At 30.2% G+C, this 27,691-nt stretch overlaps 1 protein-coding gene across 2 annotated transcripts; it reads left to right on the top strand.

The window, feature by feature from the left end:
- LOC129912247 (fibrillin-2) lies at positions 1-25,972 on the top strand. 2 transcript variants are annotated; one of them, XM_055990399.1, is made up of 14 exons: positions 1-54; positions 463-516; positions 12,283-12,477; positions 12,626-12,842; positions 12,991-13,148; positions 13,240-13,626; positions 13,695-13,820; positions 17,327-18,595; positions 19,220-20,452; positions 20,509-21,161; positions 21,216-21,318; positions 21,382-21,521; positions 21,779-21,845; positions 25,703-25,814. In XM_055990399.1, the coding sequence occupies exons 2-13, from the start codon at positions 471-473 to the stop codon at positions 21,815-21,817; spliced, it is 4,566 nt and encodes a 1,521-aa protein (XP_055846374.1). In that variant the 5' UTR covers positions 1-54; positions 463-470; the 3' UTR covers positions 21,818-21,845; positions 25,703-25,814. The 2 variants fall into 2 exon arrangements, with proteins under 2 accessions (XP_055846374.1, XP_055846373.1); XM_055990398.1 differs by lacking the exon at positions 21,779-21,845 and having other exon boundaries at positions 25,704-25,972.
- The last annotated feature ends 1,719 nt before the right edge of the window (positions 25,973-27,691 follow it).

The following is a 27,691-nucleotide window of genomic DNA, read 5'->3' as shown; positions in this document are numbered from 1 at the left end:
TTTCCAAAGAAAAATCATCTAGTCTTTTGCTGATCGTTGGATGGATAAGTCCAGGTAGCTTTTTCTATAAATTTTAAAAAAATTAAGTTTTACTCGAATCATAAGGTTTTAGCGTGGCCAAGTTATATTTTTTTTTTCCTCTATGATTTATTGACCGTTAAGTGAAATGTGTAAATTTGTCTCTTGTTTGAAAAAATAAAATTAATGATTATACATGAGTTCTCCGCATATATGATTCAAAAGTGATGATGGAGTTTTCGAAAGAAAAATATGTTGTGTTTTCTATTAATATTCTATACAATTAGCTAATTTTTGAAAAAAAAAATCATAAATTTTCAACATACTTTTTTTTCGTGAATAGAATATTAAAAAATTGTTTTTTATTTTTTAATTTTTAATTTTGCAAAGTGTAAATAGTTAACAAGTTTAATGGATAAATATTTTTTCTTTTCGATAAAAAAGGATACAATATGACACATCAAATATTATGGATAGTTGCACTATCTTTGCTGAGTGGTAAGTTCTTCTTGCGAATTCATCAATATCGTTTAGAAAAAGCTTGATAGTAGATAGGTAAGGTATAATCGATTTTTAAATAACACATATTTCAAAAGAACAGTATTGTACTTGCTGTAGATATGAAAATGAAAAAGGCAACCTTCTAGTCTGTCCAATTTAACTAGTGGGTCAATTTTCTTTATACTTGGTACCATGCGGTGTTTGTCCAGTCTCCAAAGGCCTTTTTAGATTTTTTGTTGTATCTTAAAATAACAATGCCTACTTCTTTACGCTTATACAAACTATTATTTTCTTTTTGAAAATTATAAAAAAGAATGTTTTGTAATTAACTTTGGCTAATACCTACATGGAACGTTTAGAAACCTCAGTAGACCTCAAATGCAAATAAATTTATAAACAAAATCATCAGAATAACATTTCAATTAAATGTGTACACCTACACTACCTACAGAATTATGCACAGTTACTAAAAAGTTTCTGTCTTAGCAAAATATTTTTTCTAGTTTTCTTAAACATAGCATTGTTGTCGAGTGAAAATTATTAAAATGACTTATGTTTAATTTGGGTTAATAGAGTAACTAAAGCAAATTATTAGGGAATCCGGCCGAACAGCTCTGATTTTGACGATTTTTTTTTTAAACGTAGGTAATTAAAAATACTTTAAAGTCTATAGATTAAAAATTGCCGGTGTTGCCGTATTGTTTTTTAAAATTAAAAATACAATTTTTTTTAACAAAACCATTTTTTTTGCTTAAATTTCATAAAACAAATGATAGCAAAAGATTCTCTAGGTAATTTAAGGAAAATATATAAAAGGCAGTAAGGGACAATCTTCCATCGTTTAAGCTATAAATGCAATTTTCTTACATTCTGACCTCAAACACAAAAAAAATATTTTGAAAACAACGGCAACACCTACAATATTTTAAAATACATTTTTAAAAAGCCAGAAGCTCATTCTTATCTCTTAAATTTAAATCCACTAAATTTAATCAAGACTTTTTGAAAAAATGGTCCTCAAACTCAGAATTAAAAAAAAAATGTTATTTGAAAAATTTAAAATGACTTTTTTCCAAACTTTGTCTAATAAAATATGAATTTATTTAAAAAAAATGTTTGGCCATAAATATTATCAGTTGAATTTCAAAGCAAAAAAGGTAAAATATATCACACTTTTGAAAAAAAAAATTAAAAATTACTTCAATTTCAATGGTTTTTTTTTTATTAAAACTGAATTTTTGCATTGCAATAATTAATTTTTTCAAAGACTGTGGTAAATAGGAACTTTAAATTTTTGCTATTTAAATGAATACAAAATAATTTTATGTTTAGATGTTGAACTTAAAAAAAAAAATAAGTTACATTTTTTTTCAAAACTTTTATTAAAAAAAGTTCTTTGAAAATGAAAAACTTTTTAATTTTTTTCATAAGCCGTAATACATATTGACATTTCCTTTTATAATTTGAAATCATAATAAATGCGGCCAAAAAAATTTGAAAATAAATGCATTTTATATTACGACCAAGTTTAAAAAACGACATGTTAAATTTTTTTCAATAATTTTTTTTTTTTTCAAAAATCTGAGTTCAATTACCATTCTTTCAAAAGCCGTTCTTTCAATTAACTTAATTTTAATTTTACATATATGACTAAGCTTCTAGCTTTTAAAAAATGTATATTTGAATATTGTAGGTGCTGCCGTTGTGTTCAAATATTTTTTTTTGTGTTTGAAGTCAATTAATAAGAAAATTGCATCTATCGCTTGAACTATGGAAGATTGTCCCTCACTCCCATATATTTTTTTTCCTTGAATTTCCTAGGCAATCTTTTGGCATCAATTAATTTATGAAATTTAAGAAAAATTTTTGAAAAAAATTTGTTTTTGTTCACAAAAATCTTCAATTAAATTTAAAAAATCAAAACGGCAACATCGGCAATTTTTAATCTATAGACTTTAAAGTATTTTTGATTACCGACGCGACGTTTGAAAAAAAAAGATCATCAAAATCTAAGCTGTTCGGCCGGGTTCCCTAATATTGCCAATTTTTGAACTTTAGTTACTCCACTATTGGTGTTGAATTATATATGGGTCATTATAAAGCATTTAAAATACTGTTTTAACTACTGTTTTTTTAAAATTCTCTATATATACAAAACGCTACATGTCCAAAATGCTGTAATGATAAACACAAATCATTTTGATAAGGTTAGCAAGTGCGGACTTTATCAAAACAATTTTTAGCCTATTTACAGTATACAGAATTTTAAAAACATATTTTTTCAAGACTTACATAGTTATCATTGAAATTTTACTCTGACTTATGAACTTCACATAAACAATTTGCAAATAAAAAATAAATATTATTGCATTATTTTCACACACAACATTTTTTTTATAGTTTCAAGTTTTCGAATTTACAGTAAATATTTTGAAATACACCATATTATACAAAATTTTAAAATAAATTTAAATAGTCTGTTTTGCTAGAACTTGCATAATCAATTGTTTATTTATTTCCTATAATTTAAAGTACAAAAGATGAGTTGCCGTTTATTATTATTTAACCTTTTAAGTTTAAAGTTGTGATCAGGACCCTTTAAATAGCATTGTTATTAAAAATTGTCAAAGTTATTTAATAGACTCATTTTTAAACATATTATTTTTTCTTCATGATTTTGTGTTACTTGCAATTAAAAAATTCTTATTTAAGAAAAGAATCAATCTCAATATTAGCTGTGTTTTATTTTCAACGTGATTCAGATCAGATCATTACATTTATTTGCTTAAACAACAAAAGCTGGATTTACTGTAACGCTAATAAATACATGATCTGATCTGAATCACGTTGAAAATAAAACACGGCTATTATGACGATATGAAAACACGATGAAAAAGGTTACAAAAATTTGTATTCGATTTTACTGTATTCGTGAAGTAGTTCTCGAAATCATAACATATTGCAGTTAATTTATTTATTTATATGAACAAACAATTAATTTTTGCAAAATAGAATTACCTGGTAACACAATATTTTAGTATTGGAATCATCGTTTCTCAATGTTAGAAATAATTGAAACATGGAATTTTGGCTTCAAAAAAAGTGAAAAATAAGTAATTTTAGGTTAGCTTACAATTCTGTGGCAATAAGGAAAAACAACATCAGTCAGTTTTTACAACTTTTCAGGATAGCGTTTTGAAAGTTTGGCATCCCATAAGAAGTCAATGCTAATGTCATTTTTCTTTAACCTGTAATTCATAAGCCGCTTAAGATAAAAAGATAAGATAAAAATAGAAAAAAAAATATGGTAGATAGAATCGCTTATTGTACATCAGATTTTGTGAAAATCTCAATTTCGACATAAGTTGACTTATGTTGTTATTCCTTGTTGCCACAGAATTTAAACTTATAGTCTTACCTACAAAAATTAAAAATTCTTGGGGTTACCAATACTTTTGTTTTTTCATTGAAGAAAGATAAAAAAATCACATATTCATTTACTGACAAACAAATCAATTCAATGAATTAATAACGACACTTTGTTATTATGATCAAATGCAAACAACTCACAAAAGCAATCAACTCACCAGTGGCGTACACTAACTTGGGGCAAGCGGGGCTGTGCCCCGGGGCCCCCGACCGACCCCAGGGCCCCCACTGGAGACAATGCAGAGAAGGAAATTGTTAGCATAAATTGAGTTACGAAGTAACCAGGGAGACAAATTATGTCATTCAGTGTAATGTATAATGCATTGGTAGCCACACAATATATGTTTATTGATTTTAAAAAAAGGTTTCCCCAGGGGCCCCAAAAAAAAATAAACTGCTTTTTTAAAAGAAAAATTATAATTTTATCTTAGGGCCCCAATAAATATTACTTGAAAAATCTTTGCCACCACAAATAATACATCAAAAGTGGTTCAAAACAATCAAATGTTCAAAACAATCAAATGGAAAATTAAATATAAATTCAGGGGCCCCAACATAAATACATCAGGGCCCAAAATAAAAACATTACGTTATTGGTGGCATTCCGAATATTACTTCAGAACAGAGGCCCCAATACCTATTAATTCTTGGCTCCAAACAAATTATATTATATTTTAGGGGCCTCTAAGCACTTAATTTTGAGGCTCTAAAAATAATTTTTCAGAAGCCCCAAAATAAAAAAAATTATGTCTGATGATGGAAAATAAAATATGTATGTATTTATTACTTCAGAACAGAGGCCCCAAGAACTATCAATTCTTAGCTAAAAAAATTTTATTTTAGGGGTCTCTAAATATTTCATTTTGAGGGCCCCTAGTACAAGTGTTTACTACTTTTATGAGAGACATTTTAAGTAAGTATAGCAAAGTGCATTACGAACATATTAAAACATTAAAATAAACCTAAAAATAAATAAGCCATACAAAAAAAAAACGTATGGCGTATACGTAATTTTTTTTTTGTAACTAAGGGGCCCCCAAATATCAAAAGGGCCCCAAAATTTAGTCTTACCCCGGGGTAATTTTTAAGTGGAGCTAGCAGGTGGCATTTAGCAGGTTTGCATTTCAAGCCGATATGGAATTTCTTACCCAAATCTATTTTTCCTTTTCATTTCAATTTTCAAAAGTGTCGCAAAATCTTTTGTTTCAATGTTAAATGCGAAAAATCTATGTATGTTTTCGAAATTTGACCTTGAATAACTTATGGACGTGGCATTTAAAAATCTTCAGTTGCATTTTTTTTTACAGCAAATGCCTTGCAAAAGCTATGTGTAAAAATGTGTATATTCTCTGTGGATTAATTTGGAACACTAATAAGCCTTAGGAGAAGAAAACTTCTTTAATATTTTTGTAACGAAATTTTTAAACTTGCAAAATATTTCAATTTGTGACAGTTTCGCGCAAAGATTTCTTAAGAGCGATTACATATTTTTGATTTTTATTTCACACTGTTACTATTTTTCTTTTATTTTCTGTAATGCTGTTTAAAAATCATTTTATTAAAAGATTCCTTTATTCTTCCTTTTTCGGAGCTGTTATGATCTCGATCTCAAGGGGATCATTGTTTAGTATATGTATGAGCATTTGCCAATTTAACATTTCACAGCAAATTGTGTATGTGCACTTATTTTAGTTCAAAATATGTACCTATAAATAGCTTCAATTGTGGAATTAAAAATTTATTATGAGAAACAACTGGTTACAAATAGAATTTTTGTTGTTACGGAACAAACCATAAAAATGTGTAAGTTTTTTATAATTTATGTTTCCAAAGATTTCTAAACCAAACCAAAAAAAAAAATCTACATCAATAAATTTAATTTTAATATCCGACAAACAAATACCTGAATTTTGTTTCACCTATAGAGAATATTATGTCAATTGTCAATTCAACTCTTTAAATTTGTTCTATCCCTTCCAAAGTACCAATTCATTTTCAAAAATATTTCAATTCTAATAATAAATATAACCGAGAGAGACAAGTTCCCTTAAGAAATAAAATAAATCTCATGTCATATTCTCAAAGTGCCTATATATTTTTTAATAACACAATTCCTCATCAACTCTATATGAGTCTATGAGGAGTATAAAAATGTTCCTTTGGGGCAGAAAAAAAAAAAGAAAACCATTCGTTGTCAGATTATATCAATAAATTGAATGAAAATATATAACACAAAGTGTTCTTCTTCTTATTATATTTCTTCTGATGATTAAGATAGAGGTGTGTATTTTTTTTTACATATGTATATTTTATTTATTTTTATAAAAATTGGTAGGCGTTTTGCTTGACTTGATATTATATTTATTTGTGAAATAATTTTTTTTTAATAATGAAAACAAAAAATTAAGATTTTTTTGTTTAAATTTTAATAAAATTCAAAATATTTTGAAAAATCATTCAGTTCATTCATCTCGAAATACGTAATTCTTCCATGAGTCATTTAAAATGAATAATATCAATTTTGATATGCTTTGATTATTTCCTTCATATTTAAATAAATAAATAATTAAAATTGTGAAACTATAAATATAGAAAGATTTTTATTTTAAATCCATAAATTCATCAATGACAAACTTTGTTTTAGAAATTTATAATAGCGGCAGATTGGCTTCATTTATCATCGAAAGATTCAAATTGTATCTTTTTTACGCAGGGCACAAGTTTAGGGCCCAGACTTTTTAGCTGATTGCAAATACTTAAAAGACCTATCGACTGACCCAATTTGGGACTTTGGTTTCGAAATCTCTTTTCATCCTTGAAAAAATAAAAGGTATTGATTCAATTCTATTAATTGATAAATTTCAAAGCAATACAAATATTGATGACTATTTAAAAGCATAACATTACTCAATCTTATAGTCAATAAAAATAAAAATAAACTTTTTGACACAAACTAACTAAAAGATACATTTTAAATAAACACAACAAAACTTAAAAGCTTCCTCATAATCTGTTTCTTTTTTTCTTCATTTATTTACATCCTGTTGGATTTAATACAAAACAGAAAATAACATTTTTGAAAGCCAAAAGATTTCCTGGTATTTTCACACTCATGTCAAGAATGTCAAATTTTAAAGCAAATAAAAAGAAAATATCTTCATTTCTGTGTAGGAAAATTTTAGAGATGGATGTTGACATTGGTGAGGGGGTGAGCCATAGGCGGATTTAGGGGGGGGGGCACGGGGGCACGTGCCCCCCCCCAGAACTTAAAGTTCATACTTAAAGGAAATCAAACTATAAGAGTTTTAAAAATATATGAATAATAACAGAAAGAACTTGAGTAAAATTCTTGTCTATTTCTGGCTGAAAATGCGAATTTTGTTGATTGTTTCATCCCTTTCCCATGAAAAGCTCCACCTCACAAATAAATAAACGATTTTTCGATTTAAAAAAAAGTGAATTTTCAAAGTGATTTTGGTGAAAAATTTTGATATGGACATCGAATGACATTGAATGATATAAAAAAAATAATTGTACCTATATGCAACTCTATTTTTTCATACAGAGGGGTTAAAAAATTTGCACTTTTTTCGTTGTTTTTTTTCAACATTAGTGTTTTTAAAATAGCGGAACACGTCACAAAATTGCATAAACTATACATTATAGAACTAAAATATGTGTAGAACACACTTGCATTTCAGAAGTTTGCCCAAGTTTGCACCCCGAAAATAAAGACCCCTTGAAAAAAAACTCCTCAAAAGCGACCCTTACTTATAGATTTTTATAAATATTATTTTATTGAGAAAATTTCTCCAGGGATACCTCTAAAAATATGTAAAAATAATAGTGTTCCAAATTTCAAAAGAATCGGTGCAGTAGTTTTGAAGTTATGAGGAGCACCGGCGTTGAAAACATTAGTTGTGGGCATAACGATTTAAAGCTTTGAACTCTGGACTAAAAGACTAAAACGTTCCTAAGGGTAGTATTAAAATACTTATAACTTGGTCAATTTGGCTCCAAGAGACCTACGATTTGAACACAATATTCTTGAGGTATAAAACAATTTAACCCCTTGTAGCCCCATGTGACATTTCTGTAACAAACCGAAAAAGATTGCATAAAAGCTCTACAAACTATTTTTTTTTTCTTTTGAAGCTTCTAATATTATAATCTTTAAGTATTGCTTTATCGAAATAGTACTTCAAATTTCTAATAAATAGCACCAATAGTTTTTAATTGACAGTTAATGTTGAAAGTTGGGCTTTTTTTGAAAATAAGCAAATTTGTATAAAAACTACGAAATTCAGAAAAAAAAATAGTTTTTGTTAGTAAACCCCACGGGGTTTTATTTTTGGATATTAGGAAAGTGCCTAAAAATTAATATTAGATAGTTTTTTGCTTGAATTTTTGAATTTTTATATAAAAATAAATTATTTAAACTTTTTTTTACTCCCAAAATATCGAAATAACTAAGTAAATAATGACTTTATTGAATTTTTAAAAAATACTTGTTTTATTAAAGATAAAGGCCAATCGATTGACTTATTAATTTTTAAATTTACGACCTTGGGTTACAAAAGGTTAATGCAAATAAAAAAAAAAAAACTGGGTTTCCCGGCAAAAAAGTAGGATTCAGTTTTTTTGTTATTCTTAGGAACTTTAATATTTATTAGAATGAAGTCTTTAGTATTTGACTAAAAACTACTAGGTCATTAACTAAAGGTATAATTATGTCCATAATATTGCAAAATTTTATACAAAATCAATTAAAAAACGTAAACATTTTTTTTTTTTTTCAAAATTTCATCTTTAAAACTTAATTTCTCAAAATCTATTTGGTGAAACAACTTAAGTCAAAAAATTAAACAAAGAATAGATTACTAACTTTAATATAGCACAGAATTGTACGTGCATTTTCTGATTTTTTATATTTTTTTTCTTCCAGCTAATCCAGGAGTAAGAGGGTTAGCACTTAAGTGGCTTTTACTGTAACAAGAAAATGAAAATTTTTCCTTCCGAATAACTTTTTGGTCAGTTGGTACCTATTTGATGTGGGAAATGTGCCTAAATATTTTTGGCCAGGTTTTAGACCACTGTGGGTCGTTAAAATTTTCTGCTTGTTAGTCAGTCGTATGGTACTTCACTTTATTTCTAACTGTTATTGCTGTTTTTTTTTGCCAATCCGTCCCTTGTGCCCCCCCCAGAAAAAAATCCTGGATCCGCCCCTGGGGTGAGCTATATCTTTATAATTGTGTGCAGCCTAAAACAATGTTACCATTTGTTTATTATGGCAACATGTGCTATATAGGTAACATACCTACATTCATATATAGAACGTGCTTCTTTGATAAACAATTAAAATAAACAAGACCAATTTTTTGTGGTTTTTTTTTGTTTTGGTTTTTATGTTGATTGGAAAATGCACTCTTCTCCAAAAAAGTTGACATTTCTATTTTGATTATCACAACATGTGGTTTTATAGGTTTTGGTTTGTAATAATAAAACTTTATAAAATTCGAAAAAGGTGTGTATTCTATTTTGAGATAATATATTTTCAAGATGAAATCATTTAAAAAATATTATAATTTATACATTTTTTCTAGATATTTATGGAATTTATGTTTTTTTTTAGTATTCCCTTAGGACAAGTGAAATGTTTTTGTAAAAATATATTGTCGAAAATTTGATTAAAACGTTCATAAAAATATTAACAAGTCGTAAACTTTTTATGACTTTAAAGCATTATAATCCTAAATAATTTGAATCGGATGGGAAATTTGAATTTATTTTGAATAATGATTCCCCGAACAAACTTGAGTATTTCAAAGAGAATCAAAAACTCGGAATCTCAATATAAATAAAATATAAGAAAAAACTTCGCTTCTTATAGCTACATTTTTATTCACTTTTCCTAAGAATTTTTGAGCAAAAAACAAATAGGTATAAACTATATTAAGTTTTTAAGAAATACCCTTCAATTTTCGAAAGTTTCTTCATGAAATGTTCTATCACCAAATATTTAAAACAGTTTTGATAAATCAAATTTTTGGAATTTTTTTTTTTTTTTTTCATTTTAGAAAAATTAATTTACGTAAATTAATTAAAAATAAGTTCTTAAAACAGAGCTCGCATCAATTTTTTAAAAATTCTTTAAACAATTTTCAAAAAAAAAAAAACTAAATTTATAAAATAATTTTCAAATTCTATTCACAAATGATTTTTATAAATAAATAATTGTTAAGCACATTTTTAACCGAAATACTTTCAAATTAGAGAGTTAGAGGTTTTCGTCTTTCACATAATTTTATGAAGAAAGAAATGACTTGCTATTTCTAAATCAAACAAAAATAAAACGGACGACTGGGTTCAAGGAAGTCATAAAAACATGCATGCAAAACTAATTTTTTTTATTTTAAAATAAAAATTGAATGTCTTATTGTGAGAAACCAAAGCCTAAGACATTTAAAAAATAAAATCCACGACCGGGTCGCACGAAATTGCTCTTAGGGTTAAAGTTGCTAAAATGTTTAAGAGTTCTTAAATACCTATAAATTTAGAAAATTTTATGAAAAAAATAACAAAAAATTCGTTTTTCAAAGGTAAAAAAAACATCTGAAAACAAATTGAGCTCCAAAACAAGTATGGAATTTGATTTCTCTTATTAAAATGCATCTTTAGAAAAAAATTTTCAAAATCGTTACAGTCGTTTTTTAAAAAAACTTTCTTTTTACTTGCGATATAGGTACTATAGTTCAAGTTTAGGATTCTTAAAAAAAATCGAACTCGAGATAACAATTTTACATGACATTACGATGATGGAGAATGCCAAAAAAGTGGGTCCGGCAATTCTGTCTGTCTGTCTGTGTGTCTGTCTCTATCTGGAGCTGCAGCCTACACGAGTGAAGTGATTTTCTTCAAACTTGGTAGTTAGCAGTTTTTGGTGATTCCCTAGAGGGGAAATTGAAATTTTTTTTTTTATGACCAAAACTAACGGTACCTGCCATATAACGGAAATAGAAAAGTTAATTTTTTTCAAAAATGGCTCTAACGATTTTGATTAAAATTTTTGTGTGTAGTACTACACATAAGAGTCAACTTTTTAAATAAAAAAAATATTTTTTGTACCGTTATTAACGGTACCTGTCATAGAACGGTTTTTTTCGTTTCTGAATATCTCGTACAACATTAACCCGATTTAAATGAAAATTTATATACAAACGTGTGTAAGTAAAGATAATATTAAAAATTTAGAAAATTTTCAAAAAACGCAATTTTGGATTTTTAAAAAATATTTCAAAATTTTTTTTTGAAAAATCAATTTTTTGAAAACTTGTAATACATGTATAGTACCTATATCGCAAGTAAAAGTTTACGAACAATTTATTTAAAAAAAAATACACTGAGTAATGACAAAATTATATAGGTACAACTTTTGCAGATAAATTAAAAGGTCTAAAACTCTTATTTCGATCATTTTCTTACATAACCATATTATTTTTATTTATTAGGTATTATCTATAAAAAAAAGTTTTGGATTTTGATAAAATTTTGTGTAAATGAACTTTTTTATGTTTCAAGTAAGCTTAAATTTTATTTAAAGCAATATATTACCTAGAGTTTAGTTATACAATTATTTTGGGATAGGGTTGTTATTTTTTTTAACTAGGAAGTAAATACGGATATAGATCCTTATTTTGAAGTTACATATTTCCATTATACTTTTAAGAACTTTAGTGAGTTTCATATGTCCTTGGACTTGTGTTTGCAATATTAAATGGTAAAAGAATTATTGATCTCATGATAAAAAAAAACTTAACAAATTCCGTAGGTTTTTCTAAAATTTTAAAAACAAAAATCTTTGAGGACATTGAATTGAAAGGGTATTCACTGTGTATAACTCTTATCACGGAATGACTTGGTCGATCAAATTTTGCATTTTGCTTCTTTTAAATGTAAGTTTATCATGAAAATCAATAAACCTTTTTTTCTTTCAATATAATCAAGGTTGAGTTTTATTTTTTGACTTATGACAAAATTTGCTCCTATTTTTTAACAGTATCATTTTTACTACTACCGATGCATCATTACTCAACCAACAATTTTACTTCTTTGCGCTTGTTATTTGGGTAGGTAGAGTTTTTTTATAGAAAAGTTAAAAGCGAACAAAAATATAAAGGACATTTTAAGTACACTTATTTCCAGACATTATTGTAATTCCGATTGTTTTCCTTTTCAAAATTCAATCTCATCTAAAGTCAAATTTATTTCAAAAACTTAAAAAAGAGCCTTTCCCTTAATTTATGTTTCTTTATCTTTTAATTTTTGGTTTTTCAGGAACCCTAGCTCAATATGAAAACTGCGAAGTACCACCTACTGTGAACTTTGCAACAGTTCGCATGGAAGATGAAGACGATAGTGTACGAGCTATTTATGCCTGCAATAGTGGCTACACTTTGGAGGGTGAAACGGAATTAATATGCGATTTGAATACCGATGAATGGAATAAAAATCCACCAAAATGTGTTAAAAGTAAGAAGAAATATACCTGAAAAATTAAAATAAATATTAAAAAACACCTTACTAAAGATTCTCAAAGAATAAATCAGTCTTATAAATTTTTGAAACTTTTACCTAAAACTTTTTCATAAAAGATCTTTTCATCTTATATCCCCACTAGTCCAATCCGAAGATGATGCTGATGAAAATGACGAAAAAAACGACATAGATGATACCAATTCCCAAGCAACTAGCCAAGAAAGAAAAAAGAAAACTCAAGACATACAGGAAGATCCTTACATCACATCGGACTATGCTGAAAACTTGGATATGACTTGCGTCAGTGCCAGAGTAAAGGCACCAGAAATCCCAAATGGATTCGTGCAGAAATACGATAGGTAAAAAAAAAGTTTAAAAAAAAAAGAAAATATAGGCTAATTTTAAAGTATCCTTTTGAATTATTCATAACCACAAAATGTGTGTCTGTGTGTCTGTGTTTCTGTCTGTTTTTGGTTTGGGGGGCAAAATTCTTCTTAACAATTTCAGAAGGCGCAAAGGCGAAAGCACTTTCATAGTCGCATTTTACTCGTGTAACGATAACTTTGAACTGGAGGATTCCGAACGAAATACCGTCTATTGTAGTAAAAAGAAATGGATTGGCGAACTGCCAAAATGTATTGCCTTGAGTGACTACAATGAAGAGGGTAAGGCAAATTGAAAATAGCTGCGGCTGGCGGCCACTTTATGGGCAGTTCCTTTGTTCCTTTTTATATATTTGACTTGGCACATATTTAGATTACGAGGAATATGATGATGGTGGTGAAGAGGAAGAGGATGAAGATGATGAGGAAACAGTAAGGAAACCAACACCGCCCAAGACTGAAACGACAGCCATCACTGAGCCTAAAGTTGAGTATACCGTTAAAGTAAGTGGAGAGGTTCTAGATGAAGTATCCACTGCAGCCACAAAAGTTGATGCAGTTACCGACGTCAATATTGTCGTTCAGCCCACTGTGGATCCTTATACTCCGAGGGTGCTGAATCAAAGTTGTGGACCGGAAAAGGGGGGCTGTGACCATAATTGCGAGATGGTCCTTTATCCGGGAGAGAATGAGCCAAGGGTTGTGTGTTCTTGCTATTCGGGATTCACATTGGATCCTTATAACTATCGAGGATGTCACGGTAAGAAAAGAAGGTTTTCTCGTTTCGTGCATAAGGTTTTTCTCATTTTTTATTTTCATTTCCATCAGATATCGACGAGTGTAGTATCAACAATGGTGGCTGTGAGCAAATTTGCAAAAACATCCCCGGATCCCTTGAGTGCACTTGCCAGGAGGGGTTGCAAATTGATACAGTCACGGGCAAAACGTGCATTGGTAAGTTCTTAATTATAAATTTATTGAGGTCATAAAGACTTTTCAAGCTAATCTGGTGGTGATGGTGGTAGAGTTTTTTGGTTGGAGAGGTTGATTCTGAACTAATTTTTTCCCATTTGTACAAAATGTGTTATCCTTCCTATTTCTGGTGCTGTGTCTACTATTGTAAATTTTAGTCTCTGTCACTCTCTGCATGGTTTTATTTTTGTTGGTAGATAGTCCTTTTGTTAAACGGATGCATTGTCCACAACATCATTTGGTATAAATCTTCATCGATTTCTTTCTTTGTTGTTTTTGGTTGGTTGTTGAATCTCATAAAACACACGACACACATACACTTACAATGCCTCTCTTAGATGTTAACGAATGTTTATTACGAAACGGACACGGTCCATGCCAGGATACCTGTTTCAACACTTGGGGTAACTATACTTGCTCTTGTGATGGTCTACCTGGAACTAAATTAAGTGACGATAGAGTTTCGTGTGAGGACAATGGTGAATGTGCAATAAATAATGGTGGATGCTCTCACATTTGTTTGGCAACTTTAGGACGAGTATTTTGTTTGTGTCCAAGTGGTTTAGTATTATCGAAAGATTGGAAAAATTGTCAAGGTTTGTAAAAATTTATTATGATGGTGAAGGTAATATTGTTATTATTTTCTTTTTTACAAAGTTTGGAGTCGAAATTTTTGAAAACTTATGAATAGATTTTACTTTCGATAAACTCAAAAAAATAAATTATTTCAGCTTGTTTGGTGGAACTAGAGGAAATTTTGAAATTTTTTTTAGATTTTTTACACTTAAAATTTAAAAAATTTACATTAAAACTTTATTTTTTTTTCTCAACTCAAAGAATGGAAAATTGCCTTTGTTGTTTTTTGTTTAAATTGACGTACATATCTTGTTTAGCTTTTGTGATATTTCAGTGATGACTCAACAGATTTTGTGGATAACATGTGCTCGAATACTTTTCAATATTCTAATAAATATATTGTATGTTTATTTTTTTTAATACAATTTTAAAACAGTTTATAAATTTGTTGCTACTTTGTATATTACATTAATAAATTTAACGAAAAACTTACATGCCAAACGAATAACTTTTTTTAAACTTATTCACTTAATTAGGTAGGTACCTAAAGCGAAAATGACTTGATATGCTGCCAGTGCAAAGTCTACTACCTACGTTTCTTAAATAATTTTTCAAAAATATATGTCTGTATTAACAGCGAAATATACGCTGATGTTAATTAAAAAATATGTCAATTTTTGCAAAAGGCCGCAACGCCATATCCGTGAGATTTTGAGAATGCGAGTTTTTGGTGATTAATTATTATTTGTGCGAAAATTGAGTATTATTTCACACATCTAATTAATTATTTTGTTTCGTTTTTTTTTCGCCAATAATAAATTAAATATTAGCTAATAGAAAACATAACCTAGAAAAACATTTTGTTTTTTTCTTTGTCGTTATAAGTGGGTCAATACTTATTCAATACCTTGAGTTCAGTTTACCTTAAAACTCCAAATCTTACCAATTATGTATTACCTTTTTACAGCATTTTAAAATATTGCTTTCAACCAAAAAAGTTGATAAAAACTTTTCTTTTCTAACAACCAGTTTGATTGATTTTCGAGTTAAATAAAAAAAAAAAAAACTGAAAACCGACCAGTGTTGCCGTTTTCTCAGAAATAAACAAATTGATTTAGTAGCATTTTCGGTTCAAGCATACTTTTATGGCAAGAAATCATATTCAGCAATAAACATATACATATTTCCATATCAGGGGCGTACACTCCCTTGGGGCAAACGGGACGGTGCCCCCGGGGCCCCCGACCGACCCCAGGGCTCCCACTGGAGACAATGCAGAGAAGGAAACTGTTAGCATAAATTGAGTACCGAAGTAACCATTCAGTGTTACCCCAGGTTACCCCAGGGGCCCAAAAAAAAAATAAACTGCTTTTTTAAAAGAAAAATTATAATTTTATCTTATGGCCCCAAAAATATTACTTGAAAAATCTTTGCCACCACAAATAATACATTTGAGGATCCTCAAAAGTGCTTCAAAACAATCAAATGGAAAATTAAATATAAATTCAGGGGCCCAACATAAATACATCAGGGCCCAAAATAAAAACATTACGTTATTGGTGGCATTCCGAATATTACATCAGAACAGAGGCCCCAATACCTATTAATTCTTGGCTCCAAAAAAATTATATTATATTTTAGGGGCCTCTAAGCACTTAATTTTGAGGCTCTAAAAATAATTTTTCAGAGGCCCCAAAATAAAAAAAAAAAAATTGTCTGATGATGGAAAATAAAATATGTATTTATTACTTCAGAACAGAGGCCCCAAGAACTATCAATTCTTAGCTAAAAAAAATTTATTTTAGGGGTCTCTAAATATTTAATTTTGGGGGCCCCTAGTACAAGTGTTTACTACTTTTATGAGAGACATTTTAAGTAAGTATAGCAAAGTGAATAACGAACATATTAAAACATTAAAATAAACCTAAAAATAAATAAGCCATACAAAAAAAAACGTATGGCGTATACGTAATTTTTTTTGTACATAACTAAGGGGCCCCCAAATTTAGTCTTACCCCGGGGCCCCGCCGACTCAATGTACGCCATTGCTCCATATGCTTAAAAATAAAAATAATTTTCATTATTCCTTTGTAAATTTAATAGATTTTTATAAAAAATTAAAATTCAAAAACTAGTTTTTCAGTGCCGATAAAATCTTAATCCTGCGAAATAAATTGATCTGCAAAACAAACAGGAGTAACTTTTCAAAAGGCCATAAAATCACTTTTCACTTTTTTTCCAACGAAGTATGCAGTTCTGTTCTCCACATTCCAACGCTTAATTTAACTAGTCCAAGTTAACTGAAAATAGCAATTGAAACTGAAAATCTTTGAAAAATCGCAATGTTGTTTTTTTTTTCTATTTTCTGAGAAATGACAAATAATTTTACATCTCCTTTTGAAAAGTCACTCCACAAATGCAAAATTTTGGAATTCGCTTTTGATTTAAAAAAAAATTATATTTGGACCGTAAAAAGTTTTCTCGTACTAGATAGTATCAGATTCAGGCTGCAGTAAACCAATTCTTCTTCCTAATTGAAACTCAGTTTTATAAAATGTATCCTTTAGTTCATCATCCATAAATCGATATTTCTTCTAGTATTTTTCCAATGAAAATGTCAGCACATTTTGATATCCAAAGCTGTCCACTGCATAAAATCAAAAGGTTTAGAACTTCATAAAAATGCATTGAATTAAGCCCGTTTCCACGTATTCCCTATTCAAAATTGTAACACATGTGAAAAGTTAGACAAAAATTACGCCAGTTTACGATTTAAAACTTTTGAAGCCATCAGAAAATTGCAATTGAAGTCTTAAAAATATTTAGATTTTTTTAAAAAGCAGTTTTTACAACATTATTACAATTTCAAAAATGTAACTAAAATTTTAACTGATCTCTTCCATTTCCCTCAGATATCAACGAATGTGAATCTGCTGACATCGCTTCCAAGTGTCCTGGAGGCTGTGAAAACACAGTTGGTTCATACAACTGCCTACCACAACCAACCGAAGAAACTCGAACCAACGAAGTCGAATCCATACCCAATCCAACTCACACCTTACTCTGTGAAGAAGGCTTCCGCCTTAGTCCCGATGGCAATTGTGTCGATATCGATGAATGTGCTGAAGGTATTGCTAAATGTGACAATTGCCGAAACAATCATGGCAGCTATGATTGCCTTTGTCCAACTGGCTACGAACTTTCTGATGACGAAAGAACATGCGTCGATATAAATGAATGTGAAGCTTACGCCGAAGAAAAAGGTCAAGCTGCATGCTCACATGAATGTGAAAACACACAAGGCTCTTTTATTTGTAAATGTGGAGATTTACATCATCTGGGTGATGATCGACGAACTTGTGTTAAAGATTCTTGTCAAGATATGGGTGAAAATAAAACTCAATGTTCACATTATTGTGAAGACACTGCTGAGGGACCGATTTGTAAGTGTCCCGATGGGTTTGATTTAGCAGCTGATAAGGCCAACTGTGTTCAAAAAGCAACCGAAGCTTGTCAGGAACTTGGCGGAAATGAACGTTGTTTCCCAGGAACTTGTACAAGTTCAGAAGATGGAAAGTACAAATGTAACTGTCCAACTGGATTCAGAGATGAGGTTTATTTCTGCAAGGACATTGATGAGTGTTCAGAAAACAAACATAACTGTTCCCATATCTGTTTTAATACTGAAGGCTCGTATGTTTGCCAGTGTCCTATCGGTTTCCATGAGTTGGAAGGAAATTCTAACAATTGCCTAGACATCGATGAATGTTCAGAAAAAGATGGAGTCTGTGGGGATAGGGTCTGTAAAAATACAGATGGTGGATTTGAGTGCGTATGTCCCGATGGCAGTGAACCAGATTCAAACAACAAATGTCCAGAAAATGATCTCTGTTCGTCAAACAATGGTGGTTGTTCTCACACATGCTCTTCCGAAGATGGAAGAGCTTTGTGCCTCTGTCCAGCTGAAATGAAACTCTCCGAAGATGGTTTCACTTGCATCCATCTTGACCCCTGCGCCAACGCCAATAACGGCTGCTCTCAATTTTGTAACAGCGTTCTTCAAGGAACCTGCTCTTGTGAACCAGGTTTCGAGCTCCAAGAAGATGGTAAAACCTGCCTCGATTACGATGAATGCATCGAAAACAATGGCGGATGTGAACATATTTGTGTCAATAAGCTTGGTGGGTATGATTGCTTATGCAAAAAAGGCTATATTCCTAGCGATGGAAATCAATGCTTTGATATCGATGAGTGTGCTTTAGATACGCATAATTGTGCTGCAGGCTTGCTTTGTCAAAATATTAACGGCTCTTATGCTTGTCAATGTCCACGGGGGCTAGCTTTTGTTGGAGTCTCATCTACAGAATGCTCTGATATTGATGAGTGCTCTGTGAATAATGGCAATTGCTCTGATTTTTGTATAAATTTGCCAGGAAGCTTTCAGTGTTCTTGCCCGAGTGGGAAAGTTTTGACAGATGATGAAAGAACTTGTGACTATGTTAATGGTTGTCTTATTCAAAATGGCGGGTGTTCTCATTCATGTGTCTTCGATAAACCTCTTACAACTTGTGCTTGCCCTTATGGTTATGCTTTAAATTCTGATGGAAAGACTTGCAACGATGTCGATGAGTGTGCAATGGGTTTGACAGCTAAATGCTCGCATTTATGTGTCAATACTATTGGTAGCTTTCAGTGTGCTTGCCGAGAGGGTTATGAGCTTGATGCAAACCAACGCGACTGCTTTGACAAGGACGAATGTATTGACAACAATGGCAACTGTTCCAATATTTGTATTAATCTTTTAGGTTCGTTTTCATGTGCCTGTGATTCAGGCTTTGAACTTAAGGATGACCTTCGAACTTGTACCGATGTTGATGAGTGCTCTCAGGCACTTCATGATTGTTCACACTATTGTATCAATACTAACGGAGCTTATGACTGCTCGTGTCCAGCTGGATTTGTCCTAGGACCAAACAAACGTACTTGCATTGATGTTGACGAATGCCAAGGTTACTCAAGCTGCAGTCACATGTGTCGAAATACTTTAGGTTCGTTTGAATGTGAGTGCCCGGCCGGTATGATTTTGGATGACGACAAGAAGACCTGTGTTGATGGAGACGTCTGTACTCGCTTACAACCCCAGTGTTCTCATTTTTGTAAAAATGTTGATAAAGGTTTTGAGTGTGGCTGCCCTCAAGGTCTTAAAATCGGAAGTGACTCACTCACTTGTGTTGATATAAATGAGTGTTTGGTCAATAATGGTGAATGTTCCCACACTTGCACCAACTTGGAAGGCTCTTATAGCTGCCTTTGTCCAGATGGGTTTAAGCTAGGTGAAGACGGTAAAACCTGTCAGGATATCAACGAGTGTGAAACTGACAATGGAGGATGTGCTCACTACTGTCTTAATGCAAAGGGAGGTCACTCATGTGAATGCGCTCAAGGTTTTGCTCTTCAAGAAGATGGAAAAAGCTGTCGGGAAAGTGATCCATGTCGTCAAAATAATGGAGGATGTGAACAATTGTGTGTGGCTGATGGAAAATGTGCTTGCAGGGCTGGATACGTCGTAAATTCTTCAAACAGTTCTAGTTGTTCTGATGTCGATGAGTGTCAAATTGACAATCCATGCCCTAAACAAAGTTGTCGAAATACTCAAGGTTCCTATGAATGTTTCTGTGAGCAAGGCTTTACCAAAGATGCTTATGGTCACTGTATTGATATCAACGAATGTGAGTATCAAAATGGTGGCTGTCCAGGTGAGTGTGTCAATCTGGCAGGAAGTTTTGAGTGCAAATGTCCTCGAGGACTTCGTCCAAGTGATGACAAAAAGTCCTGTGTGAGAGTACGAGATCAATGCCAGCCATTCCGTCCTCCCAAATATGGTGAAATCCATTGCACTAGGTCACGTCATAGGACCCACTTGTACTACAAGACTAGATGTTCAGTTTGGTGCATACCCGGCTACCAACTTGAAGGACCAGCAATTAGACATTGCAGTGCATCTGGACAATGGGATAATTTTGAAAATCGTTGCATTCGTAAGTTTCTTTTGTTAAAGTGTCATTATTATTCTTCATTTTTTATATTTCCCTAGCTCAAATGTGTCCCCGTTTGCCTCGAGCTGAACATGGAACAATACTACCAGCCAATTGTTTGCTCGGCAAGACTTATGTCGGTGAACGTTGCCTGTTGCATTGTCATCCTGGCTATATGCCAGCTGGTCGCAAAGTCAACGTTTGTAATGTCGACCAAAGTTGGTCATTTAATTCGACATTTGATTGTATTCCCATTGGAACGCCTATATTTAATGCACCCCATCAAAGGGTTGATAATAATAATAATAGACGTTATGGAGTGCCACAACCACGACCATTTATTAAATGTCCTCGCAATACAACTGTTTTGCTACCATTGGGACACAAGACGGCACATATAATTTTACAGAAGCCAAAAACAAATATGGACTTTAGGTATGTGCAATCGTTCCCAGCATGGTCGAGGAATTTGCAAGCACATTTGGAAGCTGGAGTGCATGTTATAACATTCCGGGGACATGAACCGACCACGAGACGAGGTGCATTGTGTCGGACAGTGATTACTGTGAAGAATAGTGAACCGCCAAAGGTGACATTCTGTCCACCGTCGTTTGAGGTTACATTGGCAAGTGCTCAGGAGAAGCGGTCCATTGTGTGGAAGGAACCAGAATTTGAAAGTACAAGTTCCATTAAGAACGTTCAGAAGTCAAATGTAAGTTGATGGAAGTTTAGAAGAATATTGTTAACTTTATTTGAATTTTTAAAGATCCCTGGGCAACTTTTCTCAGAAGGTGTTCATAGAATTTCTTATGAAGCAGTTAATGAAGATGATTTAACAGCAAGATGTGAATTTAATGTTGTTGTTAAAGGTAATTGGTATTATTTGAAAATTGAGTATTTTGAGACTTTTATGATTTTTTGTTTACATATAGCCCCTCAAGTTCAATCAATGCCATACACATTCAGTTATCCTCAAGTTGCTGCTGAGAGAAGTTCCAAGCTATTGGCTCATCATGATTCTTACATCATTTGCACTGGACAATCGCCAGTAAAGATTTATGGCAATCAACCTGTAAGTATTCCGTATTGGGTGTTGCATTTATTTACTGTTGGTCATTAACTATATTAATAATTGTGTTTGTCTATGTTTTTTATGTGTTGATTTTAATAAATAAATAAATAACCAAATATTTTTTTGATATTAAAATAAATAAATGTTTTTTGTAGTTATGTGTTTTTTGTGTTGTTTGTTTTATTTTTAAGCGGATTTAATTTTTAATATTTGTTCGAAAATCCAAACAAAATTAGCCTTAAATTACTTAATTACAGCCAAAGAGTCAACTAAAAAATGTAATGCTTCATGGTTAAAAAAAATTTTTCACAAACTGTGGAATTAAATTCAAAAAAATGTCAATATTATGGAAATTTTTTTCAATTTATGGGTTGCCGCTGTTGTCATATTGTTCTTTCAAACTAAAATTAGGATTTTTGAGAGCAAAAGCAATTTTTTTCAAAAATTTTGGCAAAATTTCGTACAATAAATGATACCAAAAAAATGTCTAGATTAAAAAAATACATGGAAGTCAGGGACAATTTAAATTTAAAAAAAAAATATTTGAACACAACGGCAACACCTTTAATATCTAACATTTGCTGGTTATATTTAGTGTTAGTTGAATTCAGAAGAGATTAGTTCCTGTGTATTGCAGTTTATAAAAATAAGTCAAAGAATTTTTCATTTTCAAAAAAATATTAAACTATTTTTTTCTAAGTTTAACATTTAAATATACATACCTACTTGTAAAGTTATATTTTCTTCATTGAATTGCCTTCATTAAACAAAATTAATGTCGTTTTCGATTGGAATCACTCAAGGATTCACTCATACTGAAATCCAATAAAACAGTTTGAATTGCTTCCACTCAATTCTATTTTTTTTGTGTTTGTGTTTGTTTTTCTGTGAAATTTAAAATGTCAAATATGGCATAAGACTTGAAAACTAATTAATATGTGAAGAAAATAGTACCTAATATTCAACAAATTAATCGGGAATTCGTATTGCAAAATATTTTAAAAGCTTAATTTATTTGTTTGAAAATAAATAAACAAATTAATTTCAGAAAACGAAAAAAATTTGAATGAAAAATAATAAAAAAACAATGATTGAGTGTATCTTTGACATGTGAGTATTCATGTATTAGGGCTTCTTGATTGGAAATCAAGAAGAGAATTTCTCTTCTGAGAAGCGTTCTGGTTGTCATTTTCATGCCAATAAAACGGTTTCAGAAGTCTTCTGAATGATTCCCGACGCTTCCGGAGAGCCAATCGAAAACGACATAAATTAAAAAGTTTGAAGGTCTAATTTGTTTTAGGAAAAATCAAAAGTTCTATATTCATCAAGAAAATTTACTAAAAATGAAATAATTAAAAAAAAATATGTGTATAATGGCGATTGATGTAAAGAACCAGTAAAAATAAAAATTTCAAACATTAAACAGTCTCATGTCTAAAGGACAGGGGCCCGTTTAAAAAGTGCAGGTCCAAAATCGGATTATTTGAAAGTTTGGGGCCCCAGAGGTTATATGTTTAAAACGCATTGCCATTTTGCAGATACAAGTTCAAGTTATTTCGCTTTTTAATAAATTTTTCAATTTAGTTTGTGAAGAACTTTCAAATTTTCTTAAAATTTATAATTTTGACGATTATCTTTTGACTCCACACATAAATAAACTCCACAAATTTTTAAAAGGAAAAATTAAGACAACAAAAGTCTTGCCGCGGGGCCCAGGAGCTCAAAGTACGCCTGTTGGGCCAAAAGAAGGTGTGTGCGAAAAATATATGCGATAAATTCAGTTGAGAAACACCAAAAATTTTGATAAAAGTATATTTTTCTTTTCCGAGACAAAAAAAAAAATTAATATTTTTGTAGTATTATAATTTTTGTTTGAGTTCCGTGGAACGAGCAGCGGCGGCGCTCGGCTGGCCCCTATTCTCCTTTTGCCACCCGGGCCTCTTTGCCCCAGTTCGACCCTGTATACTGTAACAATATGACCTTTACTTCTTCTGAATTCAATGAACAATAAATATTAACAATAAATTTTGAAAGATAAATTTATATTTGTGCCCATGATTATGAAAGTGGACTAAGTCACTTTTTGCATTGTTTAAAGAAAAACTTACATTATAATTGAGGCGCTCAGCGCCAAAACGGCCTAACCCACAAAATTTCGTTTTGAGAAAAACGAGTTTAAAGAAAATCATATTTTCAAGGTTTCTTTTTTGTTGGCTTGTAAAAGTTATAAAAAAATATTATTTAATTTTTAGTTTGTAATTTTTTTTAGTTAGGAGTGTTGGCTATACTTTTGGGCTAAGGTCTGATATTTTTTTATTCCGAAACTACATTTGTTATAAATGATTTAGGGAATTTTGTCGCCGAGGCCAAAATGGCGTCCACTAGCGTGACAAAAGTTTTTGGCTCTAATTTTAACTCTATTTAATATAATTTAATGGGAATGTATTTTTATACTATAAATTTTTTTATTGCGGTTCGATCTGTGTACTCAGTTTGATTTTTTTGAAAATGTGGGTTAGGCCGTTTTAGTTCTGAGCGCCTCAATTTTCTTATAACGATTTAATTTTATTTCTTTTATGAAATCACTAGAGGAGCAATAAAGAAGTTTATTTACTGCAATTTCGCTTTCAAATAAACTTTACCCCTTAAATAATAAATATATTTAAGCTAGATTTGATGCCATTTTTAGGAGTGACTTAGTCCACTTTCATAATTAAGGGCACATTTCATTTTGAAAATTTAGAAAATAAGACAGATACATTTTACAGATAAGAAAAAACTTCAACTATCCAACCAACTATCTGCATAACTCTTTTTCTCCGGTGATTTTGACTTTGGTCACCATAGTACAAAGTGATGTAGGTACAACGTACAAGAACTAGCTTTCATATAGGACTAATTTCATTTTTGGTTCATTGGTTCTACGTCCAATTATTTGATCATCATCCTATTATAAGTATTAGTTATGAAAAAAAAAGTAAAAGAGACTATCACCATATAGCTAAGTTAATATATGTTTTGTTATATTTAGTGTAACTGTCACAACTCACAATAAGTCCAGTCAAATTGTATTTAAAAAGGAAAGTTCTGGTGCAATTGTTTTTGGTGTCTTACTTTTTGGTTGACGGATTTGCGGAACACGAAAATATGACTTTTTTTCTTGCTTTGGTGTATTATTTGAAAATTGATCTTTTTTTCTCAAAAACGGTTTGTGTATTATACATAAAAACAAGAAAGAATATAACCAAAAATAAATGGCCTAATCATTTTATTACTTTGAAAAAAATTTAAAGACCGTTCAAAACTTCATACAAATAAATATAATTTTGAATTGCAGACAAGTTAAGCGGTTGTTTTTTTTCCTTTCAAAAAGTACTCATCTGTAAGAATATTTCGACGGTTTTGTGCTAAGAAGAAACAGAAAAACAATATACAAACCGTTTAAAAAAAAAATATCACTCTTTAAGCAATACGCTAATAACAAATAAAATATTCCACTATAATTGAATACAATTAAATACATATTAGTTTGAATACAATTTGACTGGACAAAATATATCAAATTTTAAATTACCTCATAGAGCAAAATAAAAAAACAATTTTAATTTGTAACTTAGTTAATTTTTTTTTATTAATAAATAAATCACCAAAAATAATGTCTAGAAAAGATAAGGTCTTGAGAACATCCGCAACAATTATATCAACGTTCTAAAAATGTGATTTGAACATAAGTTTCATTCAAAAAATTCCTCGTCTAATTTTTTCTTCTCACTCCAATCCAAAATCAAGTGAATAACACGCAGTAAAAGTATGCAAATAAAAACTAAATCGAAGCATAGAAACATATACCAACCTATACAATCAAAATTGTTTTCCATTGATAACAGAAACAATAACAAAATATATTTGTAATTTAGTTTTTGTGAATGATTATAATTTTTCTCTGCTGGAGGTAAAATGAAATGCGCACGTTTCATCTCATAATTATCTCTTAAGACAAAAAAATAATTCTTTAACAATAATATACAACAAAAGACAAAACCTTATCTTATTATAATAAATCAAATTTAACGAGATAATATTAACTGGATGAGCGTGATTTTGTGTGACACTGATTGTTTTTTTTTTTTTAATAAGAGTTCTTTAACAAAAAATTAAATGCATCATTGTGCTTTTTTGCAGATTAATCTACCTCCTGGTTGCGTCATTAAGAACATTCGGGTCAATCCAGTAAGACATCAACAACAGTATTTGAGAAGAAGATTAATAACTCATCGATGGACACCATTCAGCAATTTTTAAAATTGCTACGATTAATTTATACACATCCTTTTTTTATTTCATTAATGTCAACTTGTAAAAAATAACTACATTAAAAATACAGCATTTACTTTTTACTTTTATGTTTTGTGGTTGTAAGAAAAAACAAGATTTTTTTTTAAGATAGGTAAATAGACAAATAAATATACATATCTTTAAAAATTTTAAATTATTATTTTTTGCAAAAAAAAAATCTCAGAATTTTGTTTTAATTTTCCAGTAATCCAATTGCTTATGCAATTTTAGGTAAGTATTTTGTCATAGAAAATGAAAAAGCTATAAAAACCAATTTTTACGATAGTGATGCATCTTTGAAAAACATAAATGTTCTTACATCAGCTTTTGTTATTTTATTTGTTTACATTTGTTTGTTTACATTTCAGAAGGTTAGGGTTTATCAAGAAATTAATTTGAAGCCATTAGTCATTGTTAGTAATTCCTAAACATAAACAGTTTTCTATGTAATATGTATAAGGTTTAAAATAATTTTGTTAATTGAATGCACAAGCAGCTTCATTGGTGGTATACACAACACCCTTTTAATTTTTTTTTAAATCCAATGAAAATAAGTGGAAGTGGAGTGTTTAACTTTCTTGTGATTTGTATTAAAAGAACTGTTACTTTTGTGATACAATTGCGTTTTAAAACAAGCATAAACTAATATTAATAACAAACAATATTGATATTTTCTTAAAAACTTTGAATCTAGTTAGAAAGAAGTTATTAATCTTAAAAGATTATAAGAAAGTCTTAATAATATTGCATTAATATAATATTTGCGGTTTAAAATAGAAGGTCACTTTGGCGTATGTGACATTTTTACTTGCGATATAGGTACTATATATCAAGTTATGCATTCGTACAAAAAAAAAAAAAAGGTTGAGATAACATTTTTCCATGACATTACGATGGTAGAGAATGCTAAAAAAGTAGGTCCCGGGAGTCCGTCTGTCTGTCTGTCTGTCTGTATAAGGAGCTACAGCCTAAACGGATGGACCGATTGACTTCAAACTTGGTATGTAGCATTTTTTGGAGACTCTCCAGAGGGGTTTTTGGAATTAATTTTTTTGGACCAAAAATAACGGTACTTGTCATTTACCGATTTTAGTAAAGTTCAAATTGCTCAAAAACGGCTCTAACGATTTTGTTTAAAAAATTCAAATATAAGTTTTAAGATAAGGTCTATTTTCTAATGAAAAATTTTGAATTTTTGAAAATCATTATAAACGGTACCTGCCATAGAACCATTTTTTTTAAATCTGATTTGCTCCGAAACTGCTTATTCGATTTCAACGAAACTTTTTGCCAAGAAGCACTTATATTACTCAAATATAATTTAAAAACAAAATTTAAAAAAAAAATAATTTTTGGATTTAAAAAAAAAATTTCAAAAACGGTACATTGAATTTTTTTGAAATTTCGGATTTAGATGTTGATTAGTGATTTCTACAAAATGGCATACCAATTTTATTTTAAAACTTTTTTTCCAAAAAATTATTTATAAAAAATTAGGTTTTTAAAAAACGGCTCTAACGATTTTGAAAATTTTTTTTCTAAAAATGCATCTTAATATATCAATCAAAACTACATACTTGTTTTGGAGGGCAATTTGATATCTGATTTTATTTTATTTTTTTTTTTAAACGAATTTTATTTTTTTTTCCAAATTTCTATATAAAAGTCTTAAAAATTTAAGCAACTTTAACTCTAAGAGCAAGTTCGTGCGACATAGTCGTGCATTTTATTTTTTTTTTTTGGCCGATAATGCAAATTGTTCTATTCTTGAGCAATCAATCAAGTTTCAAAAAACGAACTTTAAGTTTGAGAAAAAAATACAACAAAAACCTTTA

The sequence above is a fragment of the Episyrphus balteatus genome, chromosome 2, assembly GCF_945859705.1.
Source record: "Episyrphus balteatus chromosome 2, idEpiBalt1.1, whole genome shotgun sequence".
NCBI lineage: Eukaryota > Metazoa > Arthropoda > Insecta > Diptera > Syrphidae > Episyrphus > Episyrphus balteatus.
Note: the sequence above shows the minus strand (reverse complement) of the source record. Positions and strands in the feature narration are given on the sequence as shown.